The sequence below is a fragment of the Gigantopelta aegis genome, chromosome 10 (genome assembly GCF_016097555.1).
Source record: "Gigantopelta aegis isolate Gae_Host chromosome 10, Gae_host_genome, whole genome shotgun sequence".
Classification (NCBI taxonomy): Eukaryota; Metazoa; Mollusca; class Gastropoda; order Neomphalida; family Peltospiridae; genus Gigantopelta; species Gigantopelta aegis.
In genome coordinates, this window is record NC_054708.1 from 47,549,032 (window position 1) to 47,572,675 (window position 23,644).

The 23,644-nt window shown below is 37.6% G+C and overlaps 2 protein-coding genes across 3 annotated transcripts in view; both read right to left on the minus strand.

Annotated features, from left to right (window-relative positions):
• Nucleotides 1-2,706: 2,706 nt before the first annotated feature.
• On the minus strand, nt 2,707-9,350 carry LOC121384676 (SNARE-associated protein Snapin-like). Its single transcript, XM_041515161.1, has 3 exons — nt 8,826-9,350; nt 7,142-7,188; nt 2,707-3,809 (listed from the first exon to the last, which is right to left on the minus strand). Exons 1-3 carry the CDS (start codon nt 8,963-8,965, stop codon nt 3,661-3,663), a joined length of 336 nt encoding a protein of 111 aa, XP_041371095.1. The 5' UTR covers nt 8,966-9,350; the 3' UTR covers nt 2,707-3,660.
• Nucleotides 9,351-13,809: 4,459 nt separating this feature from the next.
• Nucleotides 13,810-23,644, minus strand: part of LOC121384413 (large proline-rich protein BAG6-like) — a 37,917-nt gene continuing 28,082 nt past the window's right edge. For both annotated transcript variants that reach the window (XM_041514801.1, XM_041514800.1), the window contains exons 20-25: nt 23,535-23,637; nt 20,946-21,076; nt 18,178-18,402; nt 17,344-17,520; nt 16,326-16,433; nt 13,810-15,449 (exon numbers count right to left, since the gene is read on the minus strand). In XM_041514801.1, coding sequence (XP_041370735.1) covers nt 15,174-15,449; nt 16,326-16,433; nt 17,344-17,520; nt 18,178-18,402; nt 20,946-21,076; nt 23,535-23,637 — 1,020 coding nt within the window. In that variant the 3' untranslated portion in view covers nt 13,810-15,173. The remainder of the gene's footprint in view (nt 15,450-16,325; nt 16,434-17,343; nt 17,521-18,177; nt 18,403-20,945; nt 21,077-23,534; nt 23,638-23,644) is intronic.

The window sequence follows — 23,644 nt, forward strand, 5'->3', positions numbered from 1 at the left end:
TCAAACGCTCACTGGGTGTTAAGTCTGTCTGTAACATGGTCTATACAAACAAGATGATGCGACTCTAAAGGTTTTCTTAACAAAAAGATTACAAAAACTCAGCTACTTAATCCGACATGCTGAGGATACAGATATCATTAGTATTGTTTGCAAAAGTCTTGTTGTGAATTGTTGGAACTAGTAACATTAAAATTCACTGATATTCTAAGCCTGGCGTGACAACCCTTAAAGCTGACCTCTGAATGCTGTCATGTGTCACAATGAAAGACTCAATAAACATTGATCATGTCTACTATTTGACCACGTCATGCCTTAAATAAATTAAATCAGGTAACAGCCAAACACATGTGAAAACAAGGAAATGAAGGCATCTATATACACCAGACTAGAATACATTCTCATGTCAAACGCAGGATGATGATGTCATTTTGCTTTACTAAGAAGCTGGATCCACAGAGATTTTCTTCTGGCCGTCAAACGCATTATGATGATGTTTAATCTTCCTTAATACATATATAATATATACATATTTGTTTTGACAAGCTGACGGTCAATGTAAAATATACAGGGAAATCTAAATAACTAGCCTCACAGATGTAGTGGTGATCGGCCCTGGTACTTATAAAACATTTAGTCTAGACCTGAGACTCTAATAGTCCGAGATAGTAATGTCATGGCAACGCCATACAAATTGCTTGAGTGTGTCAAAAAATATACAGGGAAATCTAATAACTAGCCTCACAGATGTAGTGGTGATCGGCCCTGGTACTTATAAAACATTTAGTCTAGACCTGAGACTCTAATAGAGTCCGAGATAGTAATGTCATGGCAACGCCATACAAATTGCTTGAGTGTGTCAATGTAAAATATACAGGGAAATCTAAATAACTAGCCTCACAGATGTAGTGGTGATCGGCCCTGGTACTTATAAAACATTTAGTCTAGACCTGAGACTCTAATAGTCCGAGATAGTAATGTCATGGCAACGCCATACAAATTGCTTGAGTGTGTCAATGTAAAATATACAGGGAAATCTAAATAACTAGCCTCACAGATGTAGTGGTGATCGGCCCTGGTACTTATAAAACATTTAGTCTAGACCTGAGACTCTAATAGTCCGAGATAGTAATGTCATGGCAACGCCATACAAATTGCTTGAGTGTGTCAATGTAAAATATACAGGGAAATCTAAATAACTAGCCTCACAGATGTAGTGGTGATCGGCCCTGGTACTTATAAAACATTTAGTCTAGACCTGAGACTCTAATAGTCCGAGACAGTAATGTCATGGCAACGCCATACAAATTGCTTGAGTGTGTCAATGTAAAATATACAGGGAAATCTAAATAACTAGCCTCACAGATGTAGTGGTGATCGGCCCTGGTACTTATAAAACATTTAGTCTAGACCTGAGACTCTAATAGTCCGAGATAGTAATGTCATGGCAACGCCATACAAATTGCTTGAGTGTGTCAATGTAAAATATACAGGGAAATCTAAATAACTAGCCTCACAGATGTAGTGGTGATCGGCCCTGGTACTTATAAAACATTTAGTCTAGACCTGAGACTAATAGTCCGAGATAGTAATGTCATGGCAACGCCATACAAATTGCTTGAGTGTGTCAATGTAAAATATACAGGGAAATCTAAATAACTAGCCTCACAGATGTAGTGGTGATCGGCCCTGGTACTTATAAAACATTTAGTCTAGACCTGAGACTCTAATAGTCCGAGATAGTAATGTCATGGCAACGCCATACAAATTGCTTGAGTGTGTCAATGTAAAATATACAGGGAAATCTAAATAACTAGCCTCACAGATGTAGTGGTGATCGGCCCTGGTACTTATAAAACATTTAGTCTAGACCTGAGACTCTAATAGTCCGAGATAGTAATGTCATGGCAACGCCATACAAATTGCTTGAGTGTGTCAATGTAAAATATACAGGGAAATCTAAATAACTAGCCTCACAGATGTAGTGGTGATCGGCCCTGGTACTTATAAAACATTTAGTCTAGACCTGAGACTCTAATAGTCCGAGATAGTAATGTCATGGCAACGCCATACAAATTGCTTGAGTGTGTCAATGTAAAATATACAGGGAAATCTAAATAACTAGCCTCACAGATGTAGTGGTGATCGGCCCTGGTACTTATAAAACATTTAGTCTAGACCTGAGACTCTAATAGTCCGAGATAGTAATGTCATGGCAACGCCATACAAATTGCTTGAGTGTGTCAATGTAAAATATACAGGGAAATCTAAATAACTAGCCTCACAGATGTAGTGGTGATCGGCCCTGGTACTTATAAAACATTTAGTCTAGACCTGAGACTCTAATAGTCCGAGATAGTAATGTCATGGCAACGCCATACAAATTGCTTGAGTGTGACATCATTTAAGATTGAGTCTGGACTCTAAAAGTTTTAAAAGCACAGGCCCAGATGTCATCAGTTTAGTGGATGTCGGCTCAGAGTGAGTTTTAACAGCTCAGCAGAGAGGGGTATGAATAGTACACAGATGTCTCACTCACTAACCACTAACCATTAACCAATGGTTCTCGACAGACAGCCCAGACAGCTGAGGTGTGTGCCCAGATCAGCATACTTGAATATAATGTTTTATAAGGATGAGAACCTAGATAAAATTAATAAACAACAAATACAAGTGCAGAGGACAGACTGATTAACACACGTACATGTACTTCATATCTAACATTATTCTTAAAGGGGCCCTCGCATATTAGCCGGCATCCGCGCGATTTTTCTAATCGCAGGAGTCGGGGGATTTAGAGCCCGTGGATGAATCAGGCGAATTTCATGTCTGTGGCGTGTGCCCTCACATATTAGACGGGGCCTGGGCGGTGCCCTTTGAACATTGGATCACAGTGGAGACAGTGTGGCCACCAGGATAATCTGGCGGGTGCCAAGTCAGTAGGCGTACTGGCAGAGTCCGGTCAGGCGACTGGTGATTGATGTCGGGCTTCCCCCCGGCATCCGCGCCTCAAGTATATATAAATGCGTTGTATAAAGTTGTGGGGGCCATTTAGAAGCTGCCGGGGAGGGGGGGCAGTCGGGACCAGCGGGGCACCCAGCCGATGTTTTACAAATCACCCGGGATCCGTGAAAATCCCACGGTGTCTGGCGGATTTTCCCCCCAATAATTTTCGTCAAAATCTCCAGGCGGCCGCCAGATCACCGGTTTTCACGCCCGTGGGATCTGGGTGACCCCTAAAAATTGCAGCTGAGCCTGTAGAAATCGGGCACCGGCCGGCCGGACGCCTCGCGAAAATGCTGCAACTGATATGTGAGGGCTGCTTAACTGACATCATTTAAAATACACAAATGGTATCTTAGTACAATAATACAGATTCACTTTTAAAACCTCTCTCCCACCACAAGTTAACTACTGGAAGTCTTGAACAGGTAAATGTGGCAGACTGTCCAAACTATTTTAAGTACACAATTACAAATAGGTCAAATTTACAAATAAACCCCCAAGTCTAACCATGTTTTGGTTCAAGTGAAAAATTACCGGAAAGAAAGAATTACATATACAAGTCAGCCATAAGGATGTAACTTTTTGTCCAATTTATTTTACATCTACATACAAGTGGGGAATACATATAACTGCTAAGTCCCAAATTGGTCCCTTGACTTACTTAACATACTGAGATGCTGAACCAACCTGAACGTTTTGTAAGATGTTGTTAACTAAAGTCACTCTTCTACGAGATGTGTTAAGTTTTTTCACATAGGGCTCTAAATCAAGTGGCATCTGTCCATTCTCTGCGATCTTCTTTAGGTCTGAAAAAAATAGAAGAGTATATATAGTAAAACCTGTCTAAACCGAATCATGCCGGGAACTGAATATTTATCTGATTTAAACAGGATCTGGTGTTTAGAGGGTCACTTTTTAGATTTGAGAAAATTTGAGACCATGAAACTTGGCTGGTTGTGACACGACTCAGGGTCTGGTTTAGATACATGTAGGTTTTACTGTATATATATTTACTCAAGGGGGAATTGATGAAATGTGCCACTATACACATTGTCACATTAGACAGATTTCACCTATGTTACTGTAACCAGTCGCTGAATGGGACTCTGTGATCAAGGCTGTTTACACAGAAATGGAAAGAAAGAAATGTTTTATTTAACGATGCATTCAACACATTTTATTTACGGTTATATGATGTCAGACATAATGGTTCAGGACCACAAAGATATTGAGAGGAAACCCACTGTCGCCACTTCTTGGGCTACTCTTTTCGATTAGCAACAAGGGATCTTTTATATGCACCATCCCATAGACAGGATAGTACATACCACGGCCTTTGATATACCAGTTGTGGTGCACTGGCTGGAGCGAGAAATAGCCCAATGGACCCACTGAAAGGGATCGATCCCAAACCGACCGCGCATCAAGCAAGCACTTTACCACTGAGGACACAGAAATGGATCCACATTATACAGATGCTACCCATACTTTAGACGGAGTTCACTATATATATATATACTCTTCAAAAGAAGAAACGCAAAACCACATTGTCGTAACATTTGGAGAATTTATTTAATTATTGAATGGTGAGTCCGATAATTACCAAATGTTGCAGGATTGTTCACAATTCACTCTAGTCCATTGTGAGTAAGTGATAGGACACACCACCAAGGTCAAGGTCATCTGGAGTCAATACCGGGTGTGGCCTCCGCGTGTGTTGACAACTGCCTGGCACCGCCTGCCCATTGAAGCAACCAGAGTACGGATGACGTCCCGGGGGATGGTGGCCACTCGGCCTGCAAGGCTGCTGCCAGCTCGGGCAGGGTCTGGGGCTGTGGTTGTCGCTGTCGGTCCAACTCGTCCCATAGATGCTCAATTGGGTTCAAATCCGGTGATATCGATGGCCAAGGAAGGACATTAATGTTGTTGTTCTGTAGGAAAGCCGTTGTGAGACGTGCTGTGTGAGGCCTGGCGTTGTCATGTTGGAACACGGCGTTGGCCATAACTGGAACGATGTGTGGCCGGAGGATCTGGTCAATGTAGCCCTGTGCATTCAGGTTGCTCTGCACGTGGACCAGGTCAGTTCTGCCAGTGTGTGAGATGGCTGCCCACACCATGACACTACCCCCGCCGAATCTGTCCACTTCCTGCACGCAGTTTGCCGCATAACGTTCACCACGACGCCTATACACGCGACATCTTCCATCATGACGTCGGAGCTGAAATCGGGACTCGTCACTGAACCACACCTGTCTCCATCGCAGTTGAGGCCATTGTCGATGAATCTGGCACCACTGCAGTCGGAGTCGACGGTGTTGTGGTGTTAAGATGACACCTCGAACTGGACGTCTGGCACGAATTCCTACCTCACGTAGGCGGTTCCGTGCGGTCTGGTCGGATATCCTGCGCAAACCTGGTATTGCTGCGGCTGTGTAGGTGGCAGTAGTCAATCGTTCCCAAAGGTGGTGTACTCGGATGTAGCGGTCCTGCCCGGGGGTAGTGACCCGTGGTCGACCGGATCTAGGGAGGTCACGTGTTGATCCATGTTGCTGGTAACGGTCCCACAGTCTGGAGATGGTGCTTGGGGACACATGGAATGCCCTGGCAACGGCCGTTCTGGATTCGCCTGCGTCTAGTCGGCCGATGGCATTGTTTCTCTGCGGTTCACTGAGACGTGGCATGTCCTGGATTGTCAACTGTCGGCCAGATACAGAGGCCAGGCAAGCGAACACCCTGCACTTTTATACTGTCGGTGTTCATGTTGCACGTGCAGACAACGCACGTGCAGTGGTGACATGGTTTGCACGTGGCTGCGTTTTTGCGAATATTCACATTTTGGAACTTTATTGTACAGTAGCTGCGTTTTATCGAATGTAACCGTGGGAATGTGTTTGGGACATGCAATGACCTTATATTCACAAAGCATGAACCGGTAAGAAACATAAAATCGGAGTTATAACCCATTTGTACCCTTTTGCGTTTCTTTTTTTGAAGAGTATATATATATATATATATATATATATATATATATATATATACACACACACACTAGGGGTGTAATGATTAATTGTGATTCACAATAAATCAGGGAACATTTTGTTTTTTAAATTTTGATTAACGACAACTGAAAATTGATTAGCAACTACTACATGTATTTAACATTTTAGAATTGAGTAGCAAACTCAGAAATATTTGTATTGAACCACGACGCTATACTGAACAAAATGTTACCTGTATTTGCAAGTTTAAACCCCCAGTTTTCAATTTGCACGCCACTGTTTATTACCCTTTTTTTCAAAATGACATATCAGTGTTTCCATAGCTTGCACTCTGCTGGGAATCTTAATGATATGGCAAGGTGTTTCGGCAAAGCACAGCGCTCATTTATGCTGCATGCGACATGTTTGCATGGGCTATCTCAGACGTAACACATCATGGCATGGGAAAAAATGATATTTTGGTTTTCTAGTCAAAACATATTTTTGTCCTTTAGTTTTTCTTTTTCGATTTATTTAATTTATTTATTATTTTACAAATTACCATTAGAAATAAAGTTTGTTTTTCTGAAAATAGTTTATTTTAACAATGTGTGTGTTACAGCTGACATACTTGTGGAAAGTATCGTAAATAAATCAAACTGTGGGAAAAAAGAAAAAAAATTCAATTGAAAATAAAAAAAACCTAATAATTCTACCGGTCTCTGTAATACACACACGTGTTGCGTGTATATAATCAGTGTCTAAAATATTTTACTGTATGTTTTGTGTCATATAAATATTTTATTTTGTTACACTGTAGTAAACAAATCTAATAATGAAGTACACGAAACATAGTATTATACCAAATAATGACATTGATACACTGAATTGTGACCACCATTAATTTTATAAATCATGGTTTGCTTGAATTTGAAGTTAGACCCCAAATTAATACATTTTCAGTTAAAACTATCCTACTTTGATGGGAGGAATGCAGGATTTTTTTTTTTTCAAAATTGTGATTAGCAACATTACTAGGCAATTAAAAATGTATCAATAGCAACTACGGTTTAAAAATTTAAAATTGTGTAGCAATCTCTGAAACTTGTGTAGCAAACATTCTTTTTATAGAGTTTTTTTAGTTCCTAAGATTTATATACCTTCTGCCAGACTGTCAATCTGTTGCCGTAATTCAAACTGACCTTCTCTGAAAAATAATAAATGAGTTGAGTTGAGATTTATAAGGAATGATCCAAGTATACTGGGGTACCACGATATCGTGATACTTAACTATTTGGAAGAAATAAAGAAATGTACTTACATATATGAAAGTAAATATACTTGGGTTGCAATTTTTGCGATATCTGCATCATGTCCATGCCATTGTGTTGACAAATAAATGCAGTTCTAACATTAAATCAATTGATGGAAGTACACCATAGCACTGGCTTCCGTTCAAGGGAGGTTACAAAGATATCGTGGTAAATCGCAAACGTTACAATACGGTGGACTGCACGGGTCAAAAATGACTCTTTTGTACATTCATTTGTAGTAGTGTCTAGTAAACAAACTACAACACAAGAACAAAGAAAAGTCAACTTAAAACGTTTTGTTTTTCAATTGTAGTAACATATTTACATTTTCCAATGGAAAAGTCGGTAATAATAATTATTCTTCTTCTGCAAGAGAGAGTGGGCATTTAAAAATACTACCAAGCCTCAACACTGACTTTAGAGCAATATATTAAGTGTGTCCAGTGAGGACAGAAATCGCATTTTGCCCATTTCAATATTTATCGAGTGAAGCCAAGAATAAAAGATATTAAAAGTTATGTGTTTTGTTTAAATTGCCAATAAATATAGGCACGGCCCTTAAATGTTTCCATACTTTTCCAGAGGTTGCGCGTTCTAAATATAGTAACACTGTTACCAGTCTATAGCCTCGTTTTGATTGTCAACAACCAGACAATAGTCGGATAGCTGTCAGAGCAGAATTGTATGCGTGTATGTTAAGTACTGGGGCTATTTATAAGCATGGGGGTGTCAGTAAAATCACTCTATTTTATGACCAAACAGTCAAACTATGAATACTTACCCAAAATATTGACAATTCTTCAAATTTGTTAACAGGCAAAACAATGTGTTGCCTGTCATCACATTTCTAATAATAAACGCACCATCAGGAAGCGGTGGACGTTGTGCGTGCTAAACTGCAAAAATGTAAATGCAGCGATATCGTGGTAACAACGATATTGTGAGCAAGGAGTATACCAGTAATGCACTAGTGTTACCATCAATGTTCCAAATTCCATTTGGGTAATTATGACTGGCTCCAGTCTCCTCTAACCCTCTCCTTATAAATATGTTGTAGGGCAGAGCTAGAGATGACTGTGTGTAACTAATACTTCAGCAATCATCGATGACCAAAATGGTAGCCAGCTATGTTTAAAATACAAAAAAAAATCCTAAATCTGATGCCACAGAGGTTTAGTTTATATTATTTTATTTTTGACGCACGTGCGGTAAACTTTACTACATAGTGGCTAGTTTAGTGCTCATTTGATGCTAGAAATAGGCTACTAATAAAAAGGTAACAATTTAGATAACAACTGTCTTTAGAACTGAATACTTATGCTCACTGAAACGGTTCACCCATGATACATGAATTTAAATATATTCCACTTGGTTCACATGAAACAATAATATCCAAACAACCCAAGTTTCTTTTTTAATGATTATAGAAATTAGGAAGTAAAATGGCACGACTTTCGATTTAAGTGGGAGGGTAGGCTACTGTCGAACTGTTCGTTGCATTTGTTCCTCCAGATATATTACAGAAACTCACCTAACGCATTTTACCCGTTCATCTATTTCATCCACTGCAGGCTTTAGAAGTTCTACCAAGCCTTCTGTTAGAGCATCGCGTGTATCTGTATCAAGTGGCTTTTCCACTGGAGACATCAAATTTGGTTTTATTTCAGCCATATTGTAAAGAACGACAACTCTGCTAAAAACTAAATTTTAAGCCCAAATACGGAAATATTTTATGAAAAAAAAAAAGAGAAAAAAAAAAGAAAAAAAGAGAAAGAATTAGTCCACTTAGCATAATAAATTAAACTTGTTCTTAATACTACACGAAATTTCACCATACATTCCATATCAATAACACAAAACACAAAAATGTCCTAATGTTAATATTGGGAAAGTTTATAAATCTTTGTTTCAGCCATGCAAAATCAGTTTCTTTCCACGATTAATGAACACAATATTTTCCAAACATTTCATACTCCTAAAACTACCACTGCAAAAATAAATTTACAAAAAAGATATTTTTCAATAACCAGTGTTTTAACAAATGTTAATACTATAGTCCGTCCCATCCTGCTACAAAAATGTTTTTTTTACAAGTAATTTTAGTTTGGTTTGGAAATAACAAATTTAAAAACAACTATTTTTAAATGATCTCCCAATTGAAAATCATGTATACTTCTTAATGGATTTTTAACCATTAAATAAATAAGTAATAAATGGTGTAGTGGATAAGCCATCAGACTTCAGGTTGACAGATACTCGGTTTGCCTTTTGGTACCAGCTCCCACCCAGAGCAGATTTAACAACTCAGTGGCCACTACACCGACTTCTCTCTCACTAACAACTAACCACTAATCAATTGTCCTGGATAGACAGTCCAGATAGCTATGGTGTGTGCCCAGGACAGCATACTTGAACTTTAATTGGATATAAGTTTGAAAAATAACGACAAATGAAATGAAATAAATAAATAATAAAAGAAGGCCAGTCTGAAACATTTTCATAGTTTTTATTTCACAGAATGCATTTATTTGCAATATGTATAACCTAAATATATTTACAAGAATTATATACACAAAATAGTAACTCAACAGAGAAAAGTATCAAAATAATTTTAAATTAAAAATTATTCTAAATACCAGTATATTAAGTTTAAATAACAATACATGATTTAATTGAAGAATACTCACAATGCGTCAATCACGATACAATTACTTGAAAACTGTCAAACAACCATTTATGAAATATATCACTTTAAATTCAAACAAATAAAAAAAGTTAAATAAGATGACCAACATTAAACTTACACCAGTATAGCCAAGTGTTCTTTAATGTTTATTTCTACCAACAGGATCATTTACGTACCAAATTCTTTGGCAACCCCCACTACCCCAATCACAGCTGCCTATATTTTTAATAGACTAGTTTTCAAGAATAATCAAACACCATGACAACATCCAGATACTTTGACCATCGAACAAGACACAACAGAATTGGGTTTTTTGGTGTGGTTTTTTTCAAGAACAGTAAAAAGAAGTGATGGAAGAACAACAGGCAATCATTAATTGTTCTCCAGTCTAGCTTTTGTCGACTTAAAATAATTTGTAGGTATGAAAATTACGGTACATCATACAACAGCTCCAGAAAATATTCAAAAGCTCTTACAAAATAAAGGGTTATTGGGAAGTCTTTTAACAAGAACTGAAACCATTTGGTTATTGCATGGTCTTTTAACAAGAACAGAAACCATTTGGTTATTGCGTGGTCTTTTAACAAGAACAGAAACCATTTGGTTATTGCATGGTCTTTTAACAAGGACAGAAATAATTTTCAGGATGTGCTGAAATGAAGCATTCTGAAAACCTCCTAGGTTTTTTTAATCTCTGAATTTAAATTGAAGCAATATGTCTGTGATATCTGAATGTGCTTTAGGGCCTATTTATTACGGTGACTAATTTTTGTATCTTGTGTCGATGTTAAAACATTTTCCACCAAAGATATTGTGTATCTTGCACACATTCTCATCATGTTCAACCAATGCAATATGCATTTCACTTTATCAGAGCCAGTTTATCCTAGTAGCACATGTAGCACATGCCACTGGCCCCGCTCTTCAGTGAACCCTGCAGTGATGTGTACATTTATTTTCCCCTCTCCTCGAGGGGGTTGCAAAATATATATTCTTGGAAGGGCTACAGGCCCCGCAGATCCTTAAACCGGCTCTGGACTATCCATCTCAAAATGCAACACCTGGTAACAATTTTATTAAGAATAAAATAAATTAATTTTAATAAATGTTTTACTTTAACCTCTTAGGACAGTGTATGGCCTCTAAATAAAAATCTTTGAAATTATTTCATCCCTATAAAATATTAAGCAGCCACATTTTACTCCAACATTTTGCTAATTCCATCAGTAAATTATCAACTACGGTACCTACAAATGATGGCCATATACAACCAACTGAGAATGATTCATTTGCGGTCTAGAAAGCTGGAGAAAAGTACTCCCACAACGATGCTTCTTTAAACACAAGGTAAACTAGAGCACACTGTATGTACTGACAATCAATCATCTTGGAAAGCAATACCAGAATCACAAGTATTAACCATATTTCACCAATAGTCACTGCATATATGAACCTATACCTTCACACTTTCAACTCTTAAACATGAATCTAAAAAAAAATTCTTCATCAAAATGAATGACAAATTTGCATTTAGTTAAACTACACTAAACATGGAGAAAAGTGTGTACCCACAATGATCACTTCTTCTTGGTGTCTTAAAAAAACCCTGGCAACACTTACAGATGAAGAAAAAACATAATTCAGTGACACGACCAACAAGGAACAAGAATTACTAGTCTGGATCTCAGGAACACACTCTCAACCAGCAGGCAGTTTTAATACTAGAATCTTTACTCAAAGTTTGAGCCTCTATCCAGACTTAAGTTCTTAAAAGCATGAAACCAGATATGTTTCCATTTTTGGCAGTCAACAGAAAAAAAGTGGATAGTGACCCCACAGAAATAGATAAATTGTGCTTATTAAACTTTTAGAGTCCAGACTCAGTCTCTAATGATGTAACACGCATGTAATTTGTATGGCGTTGTCATGACATTAGACCGGAGTGTGGTGGTCGGTGGTGTCGTGGCTAAGCTATCGGACATAAGGCTGGTAGGTACAGAATTCCAGCTGGGTACCGGCTCCCACCCAGAGCGAGCTTCAACAATTCAATGGGTAGGTGTAAGTACACTACACCCTCTTCTCTCACACTAACCACTAACCCACTGTCCTGGACAGACAGCCCAAATAGCTGAGGTGTGTGCCCAGGACAGTGTGTTTGAACCTTAATTGGATATACGTACGAAAATAAGTTGAAATGAAATGAAATGACATCTAGACTCTAAAAGTTTTATAAGCACCAGACCAATTATCGTTACACCATCAGGTGAGTTAATGTAGGATTCGAGAACAGGAACATGTTTACGAAAACATTTACGAATATGTTCACTGCACCAGAACACTTTCAGTTACACATTAGTTTAGTTACACATTAGTTTAGTAACACATTAGTTTAGTTACACATTAGAAGTGCACATAAAAACCAAAAAAAAACTACAAAAAAAGTTGGCCAAACAATAATACACACACAGTTTACATATACATGTATAATTATTTATATATATTTGTTTTACATATTTCAAACATTATTGCACGCTTCTGTTTCTGAATATTATTTCTGTCTGCAGAAGCTTAAGCACTTAAATTTGTAGTATTAATCACCAGGAACAGTACATAAAACATAATTCCAAATGAATTGTAAGTTAGAAGTACAATAAATTGCTTTTCAAACATTATGAACATGCACAATATAAATTTACTCTACTTCACGAAATGTGTCATATTCATACGGATGCATCAATAACATAATCAACTAATAATTGCAAAATTCTATAATTAACCTTTTGTTTCAAACTGTCTGTTTTATAATCTTTAAGAAGAGTTTTTGCTACAAATGTATGTATGATGTTTGTGTTATCAAGGCATAAGTAGGGATTTGTGTTAAATAATTTTAAAATATTGCCCTGAAATTAATATATATATTTTTGGCTTACATCTGTTAAAATATAATGCAGGGTTATTCTAAATACTCTTTTGTTGATAAATCTCCCCAAAGTCATGAACTTGATTTTAGGAAGGAAGTCACTATACCCAAAGATGGGACACAATCAAGTTCCAAGTAATATTTCTAAAGGTTTTACAAATTTCCTTTTGTAAGATTAGGGCACAACACTTTAGCCATGTCAGTAATTTTTGCACAATATTGCAGTTATCATATTTCCAATCTTAACAAAATAATGGTACATGTACTGATGTAAACATCCAGACCAAGTAGATCACAAAAATATGATGTATAACACAAAGCATGTCAGTACCACAAAATACAAATTATAATAGATAGTAATGTCAAATATTATTTATTAACTTGCATGTTACTTGTCGAAATAAAATGAATTAAAGGCATACTGTCATGGATTTAAGGACCTTATTTCTCTAAAAACAGATAAGAACTAAAAATTACATTAATTGTTGGAAACCAAATGTAGCTATTGCATCACTGTAACTGAACCATGATCAAGTGAAATCCATGTCAACCCTCTTGGCAATTTTAGTTTTTGAATTATGGACCATTGCCATAATTCAATTATTTTTACAAAATATCATTAATAAATGGAGTATGGTGATTATGAAGATGGTTGAATAAAGTACATTTAAGAACAAATAATATTATTTTTGTTCAGGTAATACTTTGTTAGATCATTAAATAGGTCAGTGGTCTGTGACAATATGCCTTTAAGAATAAACATATACATGACCCAATATTATTTCATTTCCAGGGCTCACTCTGTTCATTGCCAAATTAGCCAAACACTACTTTTTATACAAAATGGCTACAAAAATTAAGACTTGAGCTAATAAAATATTTCTCAAATTAACCACATTTTAATGATTTTCAAGGAAATACTCTACATTTCTGAAAATTGGCTAAACCAAAATTTGTTCCAGTGTGAGCCCTGCATTCCTTCTGTAAAATAACAAATGATAACACCCCTTAAAATTATATGCTATTTACAAACATGAATCGATATAATATTTATATAAGTAATCAATCCTACTCAAAATAGCTATTTAGATCACACGGGACAAGTAGATGTCAAAACAAGAATCTCATTTAATAGTGTAAGTTGGCAACCCCCCCCCCCAAAACCCTGGAAATTTGCATGAAATAATATAAATAAAAGTGAAGCAAATATAATCGGAAATAAAAGTGAAGCAAATATAATCGGGCCATGTTTTACTTTTTATTCTACAAGATTAACATAATAAAACCAAATGAAAGAAAATATCAACAAAACTGAAAAACACCCTTTTTTTCCTCGAGGTGAATGTATGCAAAATCATGGTGATAAAAGCATTAAACTATACTTTATATGATTATTACTAGCTGTGATTCGATTGTCCTTATACAGAATTGAACAAATGTCCTCCTAGACTACTCTTATCAAATTGTACAGACAAACAGATTAAACATTTGACCTATTTTAAAATATTTTCGTTTAAAGATGCATCACAGTTTATCACCAAATGAAAGAAAGACCATTACTCATAAAGTTCTGTTCAATGGTGTGATTTTCCCCCATCTGTGTCATTGAAGATATCCTGAATTCAAGATAAAATGCGACTGTTGACTTTATACTGCAGAAACGCAACAAAACTGACAGTAAGCAGTTAAAAGAGCCAATCAAACCCAAAGAACAGACAATGAGAGATAATGATGCAAGTTGTAGCTAGGAAATATTTAACAGGCTGAAGATAACTTTATTATTTTATGTAAGCATGCAAGTACTATAGGCGTAAAATATCCTATACAAAAGTCAATTCATAGAAAAGTTCTTAATTAATGAATCACAAATGATCAACTTGTTATTGTTGCATTCTGTAATATATATTGAAATATTCTCCGATACATTCAAAAGAAAAACCTGTTATCTAATGTTTATGGCATACAATTCTCCGCAGCACATCGCAGTACAAATCCTGGCAGAAACCTACCTATTAAAAACAGCTTCAAACACACTCCTTGCTAAAAAATCTTTTCGACAAAATTTCTACAACAGAGTTTCAAACAAACTCCTGTAGAAAACAGTTTTATTAAACTTTTCATGGCATTTTTATCTTCTCCAATAAATGAAAATCTGAACGAAACTTTCTCAGTAGGAAATCAACACTGATGGGTAGTCCCAAGTCTAGGATTGATCCATCCCTCCACACCGAGTCGTCACCCCAGTCACTAACACACAGCATCACAGACATGCTTTATTTCTTATTACTCTTGTTTTGATAGTAAGCTCTTGCGTGTGGAAACCTTGTAGAATCATAGTCAGAGTCACGTTGCAACCGCTCAAATATAACTCGCTGTATTTCACCCTCCAGGGCATTATGGAGGTCGCCTTCTTCAGAAGCCTCATTGGTCATATTTTCCAGGCTGCTGATTGGCTGGACTCCAACAACAGTGGCTGCCCTCCTCACTGATTCTGGCATGTACTGGGACATATTTGTCAGACTGTTCGGAGGTCTGTCAGCGGTCATCATCTGGAGTTACAACACAACTTAATATATGAATAATGTTTATCAAACTAGAGAGCCAGAAGCTTTCCATTCTAAGGCTTTATACTTAAACTATTCAATAAACTATCATACACTGCTGATACATGGATATTTAAATACATTAATTAAAATCATGTTTAGCTATCATACTAACAATACATCTTAAAACATTGATCAGTTTTCATTTGGAATGCTTTACTGTCTATTATTAGTTTAGTGTGTTTTACTGGACAGAGGGAAATATACATTAAAACAATTTAAAACCATAAATTAAATGTCTTGCCTACCATAAAATATTTTCATGCCCTGTGATGTACATCTGTAGGTACAACCATAAACCAAGTTTTACTGACCTAAGACTTATGGTTTGTGAGAAACTGATCTAAATACAAAATGTTAATGTTGATCTTTAATGCAAAAGTTTATGCCATCACCGCTGCCAATGTAAAACTATTTCCTATATTTTGCCTTTTTACTTCATGAAGGCGAGAATATTTTTTTATGAAAGCAGGAAATGTTTACAGTTATATGGGGTCAGACATATGGTTATGGACCAAACAAATAATGCAAGAGGAAAAACGCTGTTGCCAAACCATAAGCAACTCTTTTCAGCAAGAGACCTTTTACACGACAGAATAGTACCTGACATGGCCTTCGTTACACAAGTTATGCATCATTAGCTGTAGCAAAAAACAGCCCAATGGGTTCACTAATGGGGATTGATCCTAGATCACTTTACCACTGGTTAACGTCCCGACAAATATACAAAAAAAAAATAGATTAAAAAACAGAATTTCTTTATTTGAATATTTGAAGAAAAGAGAAAAAAGAAGAGAATTAGTAGAGAACATAATTATTTACCTTTCTTCGTTTAGGTGGCATTCCATGCAGGTAAGCATCACTATGTGGATGCTGAGACTTGGACTCTTTCTGCCGGGCAATGTCATTGTTGATCACTGGCACCCAGTCCTGAGAAAGAATAAATGAATGAATGAATGAATGAATGAATGAATGGATATTTAACGACACTCCAGCAAAAAAAATACATTGGCTATTGGGTGTCAAACTATGATAAATGCATAAATTAATTGATGAACAACATTAATATAAAAATTTAAGAGGTAAAATAAAACACAGTGTAAAGAACTGTGCCAAAAATACAAATATGACAAATAGGTCAAAATAAAATGTTGCATAAAATTCAGTATCACGAAGAAATTGCAACAACATTTCTTGTACCAAATAGATCTCTTCTAGTTTTCTTCAGATGATTGCACTCCACCAATATGTGGCATTCTGTCAAGAGTACGTCAACAGTGCTCACACTGAGGTGGAGGATCCTTCTTCAAGATAAATGAATAGGTCAAGTACATATGACCGATGCGAGCACTATTTTATCCTTTCTGCACTGCCTAAAACATTGGCAATTCTGAGACGTAGTCATCAGAGGAAACCCGCTACATTTTTCCTAATGCAGCAAGGGATCTTTTATATGTACTTTCCCACAGACAGGATAGTACATAACATGGTCTTTGACCAGTTGTGATGCACTGGTTGGAACGGGAAAAAACCCAACCAATTGAATGGATTCACTGAGGTGCTTTGATCCTGAGATGCAAGTACCTCCAGCGAGCACTCAACCGATTGAGCTAAATGCCCCCCTTCCCCACAGCCTAAAGGAGGCCAGTCCTGAGAAAGCTGATTTTAAACAGAATTTAAAATGCATCGACGTCCATCACAGAGTAAAACCATGTTCATATACATCTCAAGTTGAGATGAAATGTCCTACATTCTTACTGTTAATAAAAACACTTTGTTGCAAGAACATGGCAATTTCTAAAGGACTTGTCTATAATATTACAGTAGAATTATCACTCACTGCAGGAACTACCGACTGCCAGCTTTCATCCTCCATGTCGGGAGACATTGGTGACTCACTGTGTGAGGGCGACTGTCCATCGCTAGTCGCTCCGTTCATGTACGGCCGCTTCACTCTCTCGGAATGCAGCGCACTGGGAGTGATGCTGTTTAGCTTTGGTCTTTCTGGACCATTTGTCTACCAAACATAAAAGGCAAAAAAACAAATGTGACACCTACATAAATGTGCTAGTGCAGGAACTGACCTTTTAGCTACAATTTGTTGTACCGATAAAATTAAACAATCAGGGTAGGTACTGACCTGTTAGCTACAATTTGTTGTACCGATAAAATTAAACAATCAAGGTAGGTACTGACCTTTTAGCTACAATTTGTTGCACGGATAAAATTAAACAATCAGGGTAGGTACTGACCATTTAGCTGAAGACAATCATACTGATACAATAAAAATAGCTTGATAAAAAGCTGAAAAACATCTACATCCATGAAAATTATAGTTACAGTTTGTTTTGTTTAACGACACTACTAGATTTATTAAATATTCGGTAATTATAACATATAGATTTAGAGAGGAAACCTGTTACATTTTTCCATTAGTAGCAAGAGATCTTTTATATGCACCATCCCACAGACAGGATAGGATAGCACATACCATGGCCTTTGGTATACCAGTCGTTGTGCACTGGCTGGAACAAGAAATAGCCCAATGGGCCTACCGACGGGGATTGATCCTGGACCTAACTGCACATTAAATTAACATTTTACCACTGGCACCCACCCCTTCAAAATACATGAATTTGATGTATAAATTCAAACCAGCAGTAAAGGTACTAACCTTTTTGGTGGCGGCGGTGGCACCGGTAGTAGTAGTCGGTTTTGGCACTGGTGGACTGGTCTCCATGGGACTCTCTCTGGCTGGCTGACTAGTCCTGCGCACTATGTAGTGACTTACATCTGACTCCGTGGTCGTCACGTGACGCACAAAACTCTGAATCTGCTGCGATGTCATGCTCACCATCCACTGCTGGATCATTGGATTCATATCAGTTGTCATGTGGCGCTGAAATATGAAAACAAACATGTCGATATCCTGGTTGATAATGTGATCGATTGTTAATCATGCAAATCAAGGAAGGATATGTTTTATTTAACGACGCACTCACACATTTTACTTATGGTTATATGGCGTCGGACATACGGTGAAGGACCAAACAGATATTGAGAAAGTAAACCAGCTGTCGCCACTTCATGGGCTATTTTTTTCGATTAGCAGCAATGGATCTTTAATATGCACCATCCCACAGACAGGATAGCACATACCATGGCCTTTGATATACCAGTCGTGATGCACTGGCTGGAATGAGAAATAACTCAATGGGCCCACCGACGGGGATCGATCCCACACCGACTGTGCATCAATCGAGCACTTTACCACTGGGCTACATCCCACCTCTCATGCAAATCAGTGCAGAAGGTTCAACTCCCATAATAGTTTGTATTTTCACGTTTGTTAATAATAAACACAATAAATAAGCTGAAATTAGTGTTAGAGATGTGATATACAATCAAGAATTAAAACTTAACTGATATTTGGAAAGTTAAATAGTATATTAACTTAAATAATGAGAACAGTTTTATGCCAAAAAAGCTTATATCATATAAAAAGTAACAAAATCACATTACATATTGCTTAGAGAAGAACAGTGTAAAAATATGCATGTATTAAAAAATACATTTGAATTTTTATTTGGAACACAAAGTTCAAAATAATACAAAACAATAACATCACATTTAAATTTGCTAACAGAAGTAAAACATGACACCACCATAGGAATAAAAAATCATCATTAGTCTAAAGTTTGTACAGAAATAAAAATGACAGAAAAGTGCATGAAATTTTCAAGGGTTATGAAAGTAGGGATTTTATGTCAGTTTTTATCAAAGACTATACAAACAGCTTTCGGGTAGCACTAAAATCTAGAATTCCAGAAACATTTTAAAGAATTTTCAAAAAGTCCATGGTACTTTGAAGCATTATAAAAGTACAGGATTTGTGTGAGATTTCATCAAACAATATATACTCTTCAAAAGAAGAAACGCAAAACCACATTGTCGTAACATTTGGAGAATTGATTTAATTATTGAATGGTGAGTCCGATAATTACCAAATGTTGCAGGATTGTTCACAATTCACTCTAGTCCATTGTGAGTAAGTGATAGGACACACCACCAAGGTCAAGGTCATCTGGAGTCAATACCGGGTGTGGCCTCCGCGTGTGTTGACAACTGCCTGCCCATTGAAGCAACCAGAGTACGGATGACGTCCCGGGGGATGGTGGCCCACTCGGCCTGCAAGGCTGCTGCCAGCTCGGGCAGGGTCTGGGGCTGTGGTTGTCGCTGTCGGAGGCGTCGGTCCAACTCATCCCATAGATGCTCAATTGGGTTCAAATCCGGTGATATCGATGGCCAAGGAAGGACATTAATGTTGTCGTTCTGTAGGAAAGCCGTTGTGAGACGTGCTGTGTGAGGCCTGGCGTTGTCATGTTGGAACACTGCGTTGGCGTTGGCCATAACTGGAACGATGTGTGGCCGGAGGATCTGGTCAATGTAGCCCTGTGCATTCAGGTTGCCCTGCACGTGGACCAGGTCAGTTCTGCCAGTGTGTGAGATGGCTGCCCACACCATGACACTACCCCCGCCGAATCTGTCCACTTCCTGCACGCAGTTTGCCGCATAACGTTCACCACGACGCCTATACACGCGACATCTTCCATCATGACGTCGGAGCAGAAATCGGGACTTGTCACTGAACCACACCTGTCTCCATCGTAGTTGAGGCCATTGTCGATGAATCTGGCACCACTGCAGTTGGAGTCGACGGTGTTGTGGTGTTAAGATGACACCTCGAACTGGACGTCTGGCACGAATTCCTACCTCATGTAGGCGGTTCCGTACGGTCTGGTCGGATATCCTGCGCAAACCTGGTATTGCTGCGGCTGTGGTGGTGGCAGTAGTCAATCGTTCCCGAAGGTGGCGTACCCGGATGTAGCGGTCCTGCCCGGGGGTAGTGACCCGTGGTCGACCGGATCTAGGGAGGTCACGTGTTGATCCATGTTGTTGGTAACGGTCCCACAGTCTGGAGATGGTGCTTGGGGACACATGGAATGCCCTGGCAACGGCCGTTCTGGATTCGCCTGAGTCTAGTCGGCCGATGGCATTGTTTCTCTGCGGTTCACTGAGACGTGGCATGTCCTGGATTGTCAACTGTCGGCCAGATACAGAGGCCAGGCAAGCGAACACCCTTTTATACACTTTTATACTGTCGGTGTTCATGTTGCATGTGCAGACAACGCATGTGCAGTGGTGACATGGTTTGCACGTGGCTGCGTTTTTGCGAATATTCACATTTTGGAACTTTATTGTACAGTAGCTGCGTTTTATCGAATGTAACCGTGGGAATGTGTTTGGGACATGCAATGACCTTATATTCACAAAGCATGAACCGGTAGGAAACATAAAATCGGAGTTATAACCCATTTGTACCCTTTTGCGTTTCTTTTTTTGAAGAGTATACAAACAGTTGTCTTATTCTGACTCACTCACCAGTCTGGACTGCATCATTGTCTCAAATGCTGGCATCCCACCAACAAGACAACTTGGTGTCAGCATTACAAACTCGGCCAGCAATCGCCTCGTACCCTCATAAAGCCTTTGTCCAAATGTTTCATCGTCAGCTAAAACAAAAATCCATTGATTTAAAAAATTACTTCTAATCTTGCGTGCATGCTGAGCATCTTGAATGACCTTGCTTACCATACTAGTGGTCTCATGTCAGAAGCTTGATAACAATATGTTAATAAATTTGTGAAGCAAATATGATAAATTTAATGAAAACTTAAGGGAGTAATAAATAGCACTTAATATCATGAGAAATCGAGATCGTAAGTGACATTTATTATGTTCTGAGAACAATAAGATGTCAAATTTGATTGATGCTAAAACATATTAATATACAAACAGATGTCTTATTCCGTTACATACATAGTTTTAGCTGCAAATTTCACTTCTAAATTTATGTTTATCACTAAATGAAGATCTAATAATGACCGTCATCATTGCTGCTGACATTAACAATAAACCAAATCAGTTTTACTTTCTACTGTAGTGTATATCTTATTAACATTAGACTGAGGATGAAAACCTTTCATTGTAATAATAACCACTAGACTTCTAATATCTAGTACAGTGATAGAAATAAGCAGAATGTTTCACTAGCCCACCGGACAAGTACATAAAAAAATCTACTTGTCTGCAAATATTTCCACTTGTCCAAATATTAAGTTGTTTGTTTGCTCAAAATGAAACAGTATTATAAATTTTCACTTGTCCACTAGACAACCATTGAGGTACATTTTGCTTGTCCCAGCAGATTATCATTTGTCAGGACAAAACGGACAAGTGCTTATTTCGAACACTGCAGTACACAAAATATAAACTACCATTGTAGCAAGTCTACACCTAAAATTAACAATGATGTGTATTAACATACGATTGTGTGTTTTGCATGAGATACAGAGGTTTCTCTTGGCATCCCTGGATGGAAAAACAAAACACAAACTCAGTTCTGAGCTTTTTGCTCTATGGTGATGCTTAAACTGGACAATCACAGCTCAGAAAGCCAGTTCTGATACCACCAAACAGAGTAACTTTACTACTTTTTTTTATCATTTTACTTTGTGGAGTGGAAAGCAATTTGGGCTGCTCAGATATTAATCTGGAAGTAAATGCTACAACTTAAGAAGCAGGTTTAAAAAAAATAGCCGCAAAATTAAACTCTTTATCAGACTTATAGTGTAACTGTTTTCAAGTGAAAATGTATATTCATATATATATATATTACTTCTTAAATAATAAGTATAGGATATATCTGGAGTACTGCAAAAAAGAAAAGAAAAAGGAAATTAAAAGCTGCTTGTAAAATTGATAATCAGAAAGTATATTGTGCATTTTGACCAGACTACGGGGCTTCTAGATTATGGTAGTCCCACTCCCATGGCTAGTGATATATATTATACCAGGGCTTCTAGATTATGGTAGTCCCACTCCCATGGCTAGTGATATATATTATACCAGGGCTAGGGTAGTCCCACTTCTAGATTATGGTAGTCCCACTCCCATGGCTAGTGATATATATTATACCAGGGCTTCTAGATTATGGTAGTCCCACTCCCATGGCTAGTGATATATATTATACCAGGGCTTCTAGATTATGGTAGCCCCACTCCCATGGCTAGTGATATATATTATACCAGGGCTTCTAGATTATGGTAGTCCCACTCCCATGGCTAGTGATATATATTATACCAGGGCTTCTAGATTATGGTAGTCCCACTCCCATGGCTAGTGATATATATTATACCAGGGCTTCTAGATTATGGTAGCCCCACTCCCATGGCTAGTGATATATATTATACCAGGGCTTCTAGATTATGGTAGCCCCACTCCCATGGCTAGTGATATATATTATACCTGGGCTTCTAGATTATGGTAGTCCCACTCCCATGGCTAGTGATATATATTATACCAGGGCTTCTAGATTATGGTAGTCCCACTCCCATGGCTAGTGATATATATTATATTAGGGCTTCTAGATTATGGTAGCCCCACTCCCATGGCTAGTAATATTCAATGTTAGGCTAGCAAATAACTACCATCACCATGCCCAATGGCTAGTAAAACAAAAGTTGTCAAATGCTGCATTTAAGTATATTTTGTAAATATGAATATCCTGTTACCACCCCCATCCCCCAATCTTAGTGTTTTTTAAGCTCTATCTCCCTCTTTAGGTGACATTATTACTATTAGTAAACTTGTATTAACTTAAAGTAATATAAAGTAGGGCTAGTGAACTTTTAATTGGGGCTAGTAAATATTTAAAATCACTGATCCTATGGCTAGTGGATTTTGTAACAATTGTAGAAACCCTGTGACTAGAACCAAATGTTGATAGCCAGGTACCAGGACAACATTATTCTCTTAACTTCAGCTGTGTAATGCATAAAAATAAAAATGACAGCCACTGGAAACTATAAATCAGAAATAACTGTTTTGGCAATTATTTAAATTATTTAATGTATAGATGTATATTGAAAGTACAGTCACAAATAAGAACATATTACCCAACATACTTACCCTTAGATTCTATGATGAGTTTCTGCAAATTTAAAAAGTGGTGTCGGAAAAGCTTTTTTAGTGTTTCAACTAAATCAATATCTTGCTTAACTTCAACAGTTGCCTAAACA

Bases quoted from the DNA above. Each gene is read 5' to 3' on its own strand.
- LOC121384676 (XM_041515161.1), bottom strand. From the start codon at position 8,965: ATGGCTGAAATAAAACCAAATTTGATGTCTCCAGTGGAAAAGCCACTT. The intron at 7,189-8,825 runs GTGAGTTTCTGT...ATTATTTTTCAG, and splicing joins GAACGGGTAAAATGCGTTAG to AGAAGGTCAGTTTGAATTAC. The intron at 3,810-7,141 runs GTATATAAATCT...TATTTTTTTCAG, and splicing joins GATTGACAGTCTGGCAGAAG to ACCTAAAGAAGATCGCAGAG.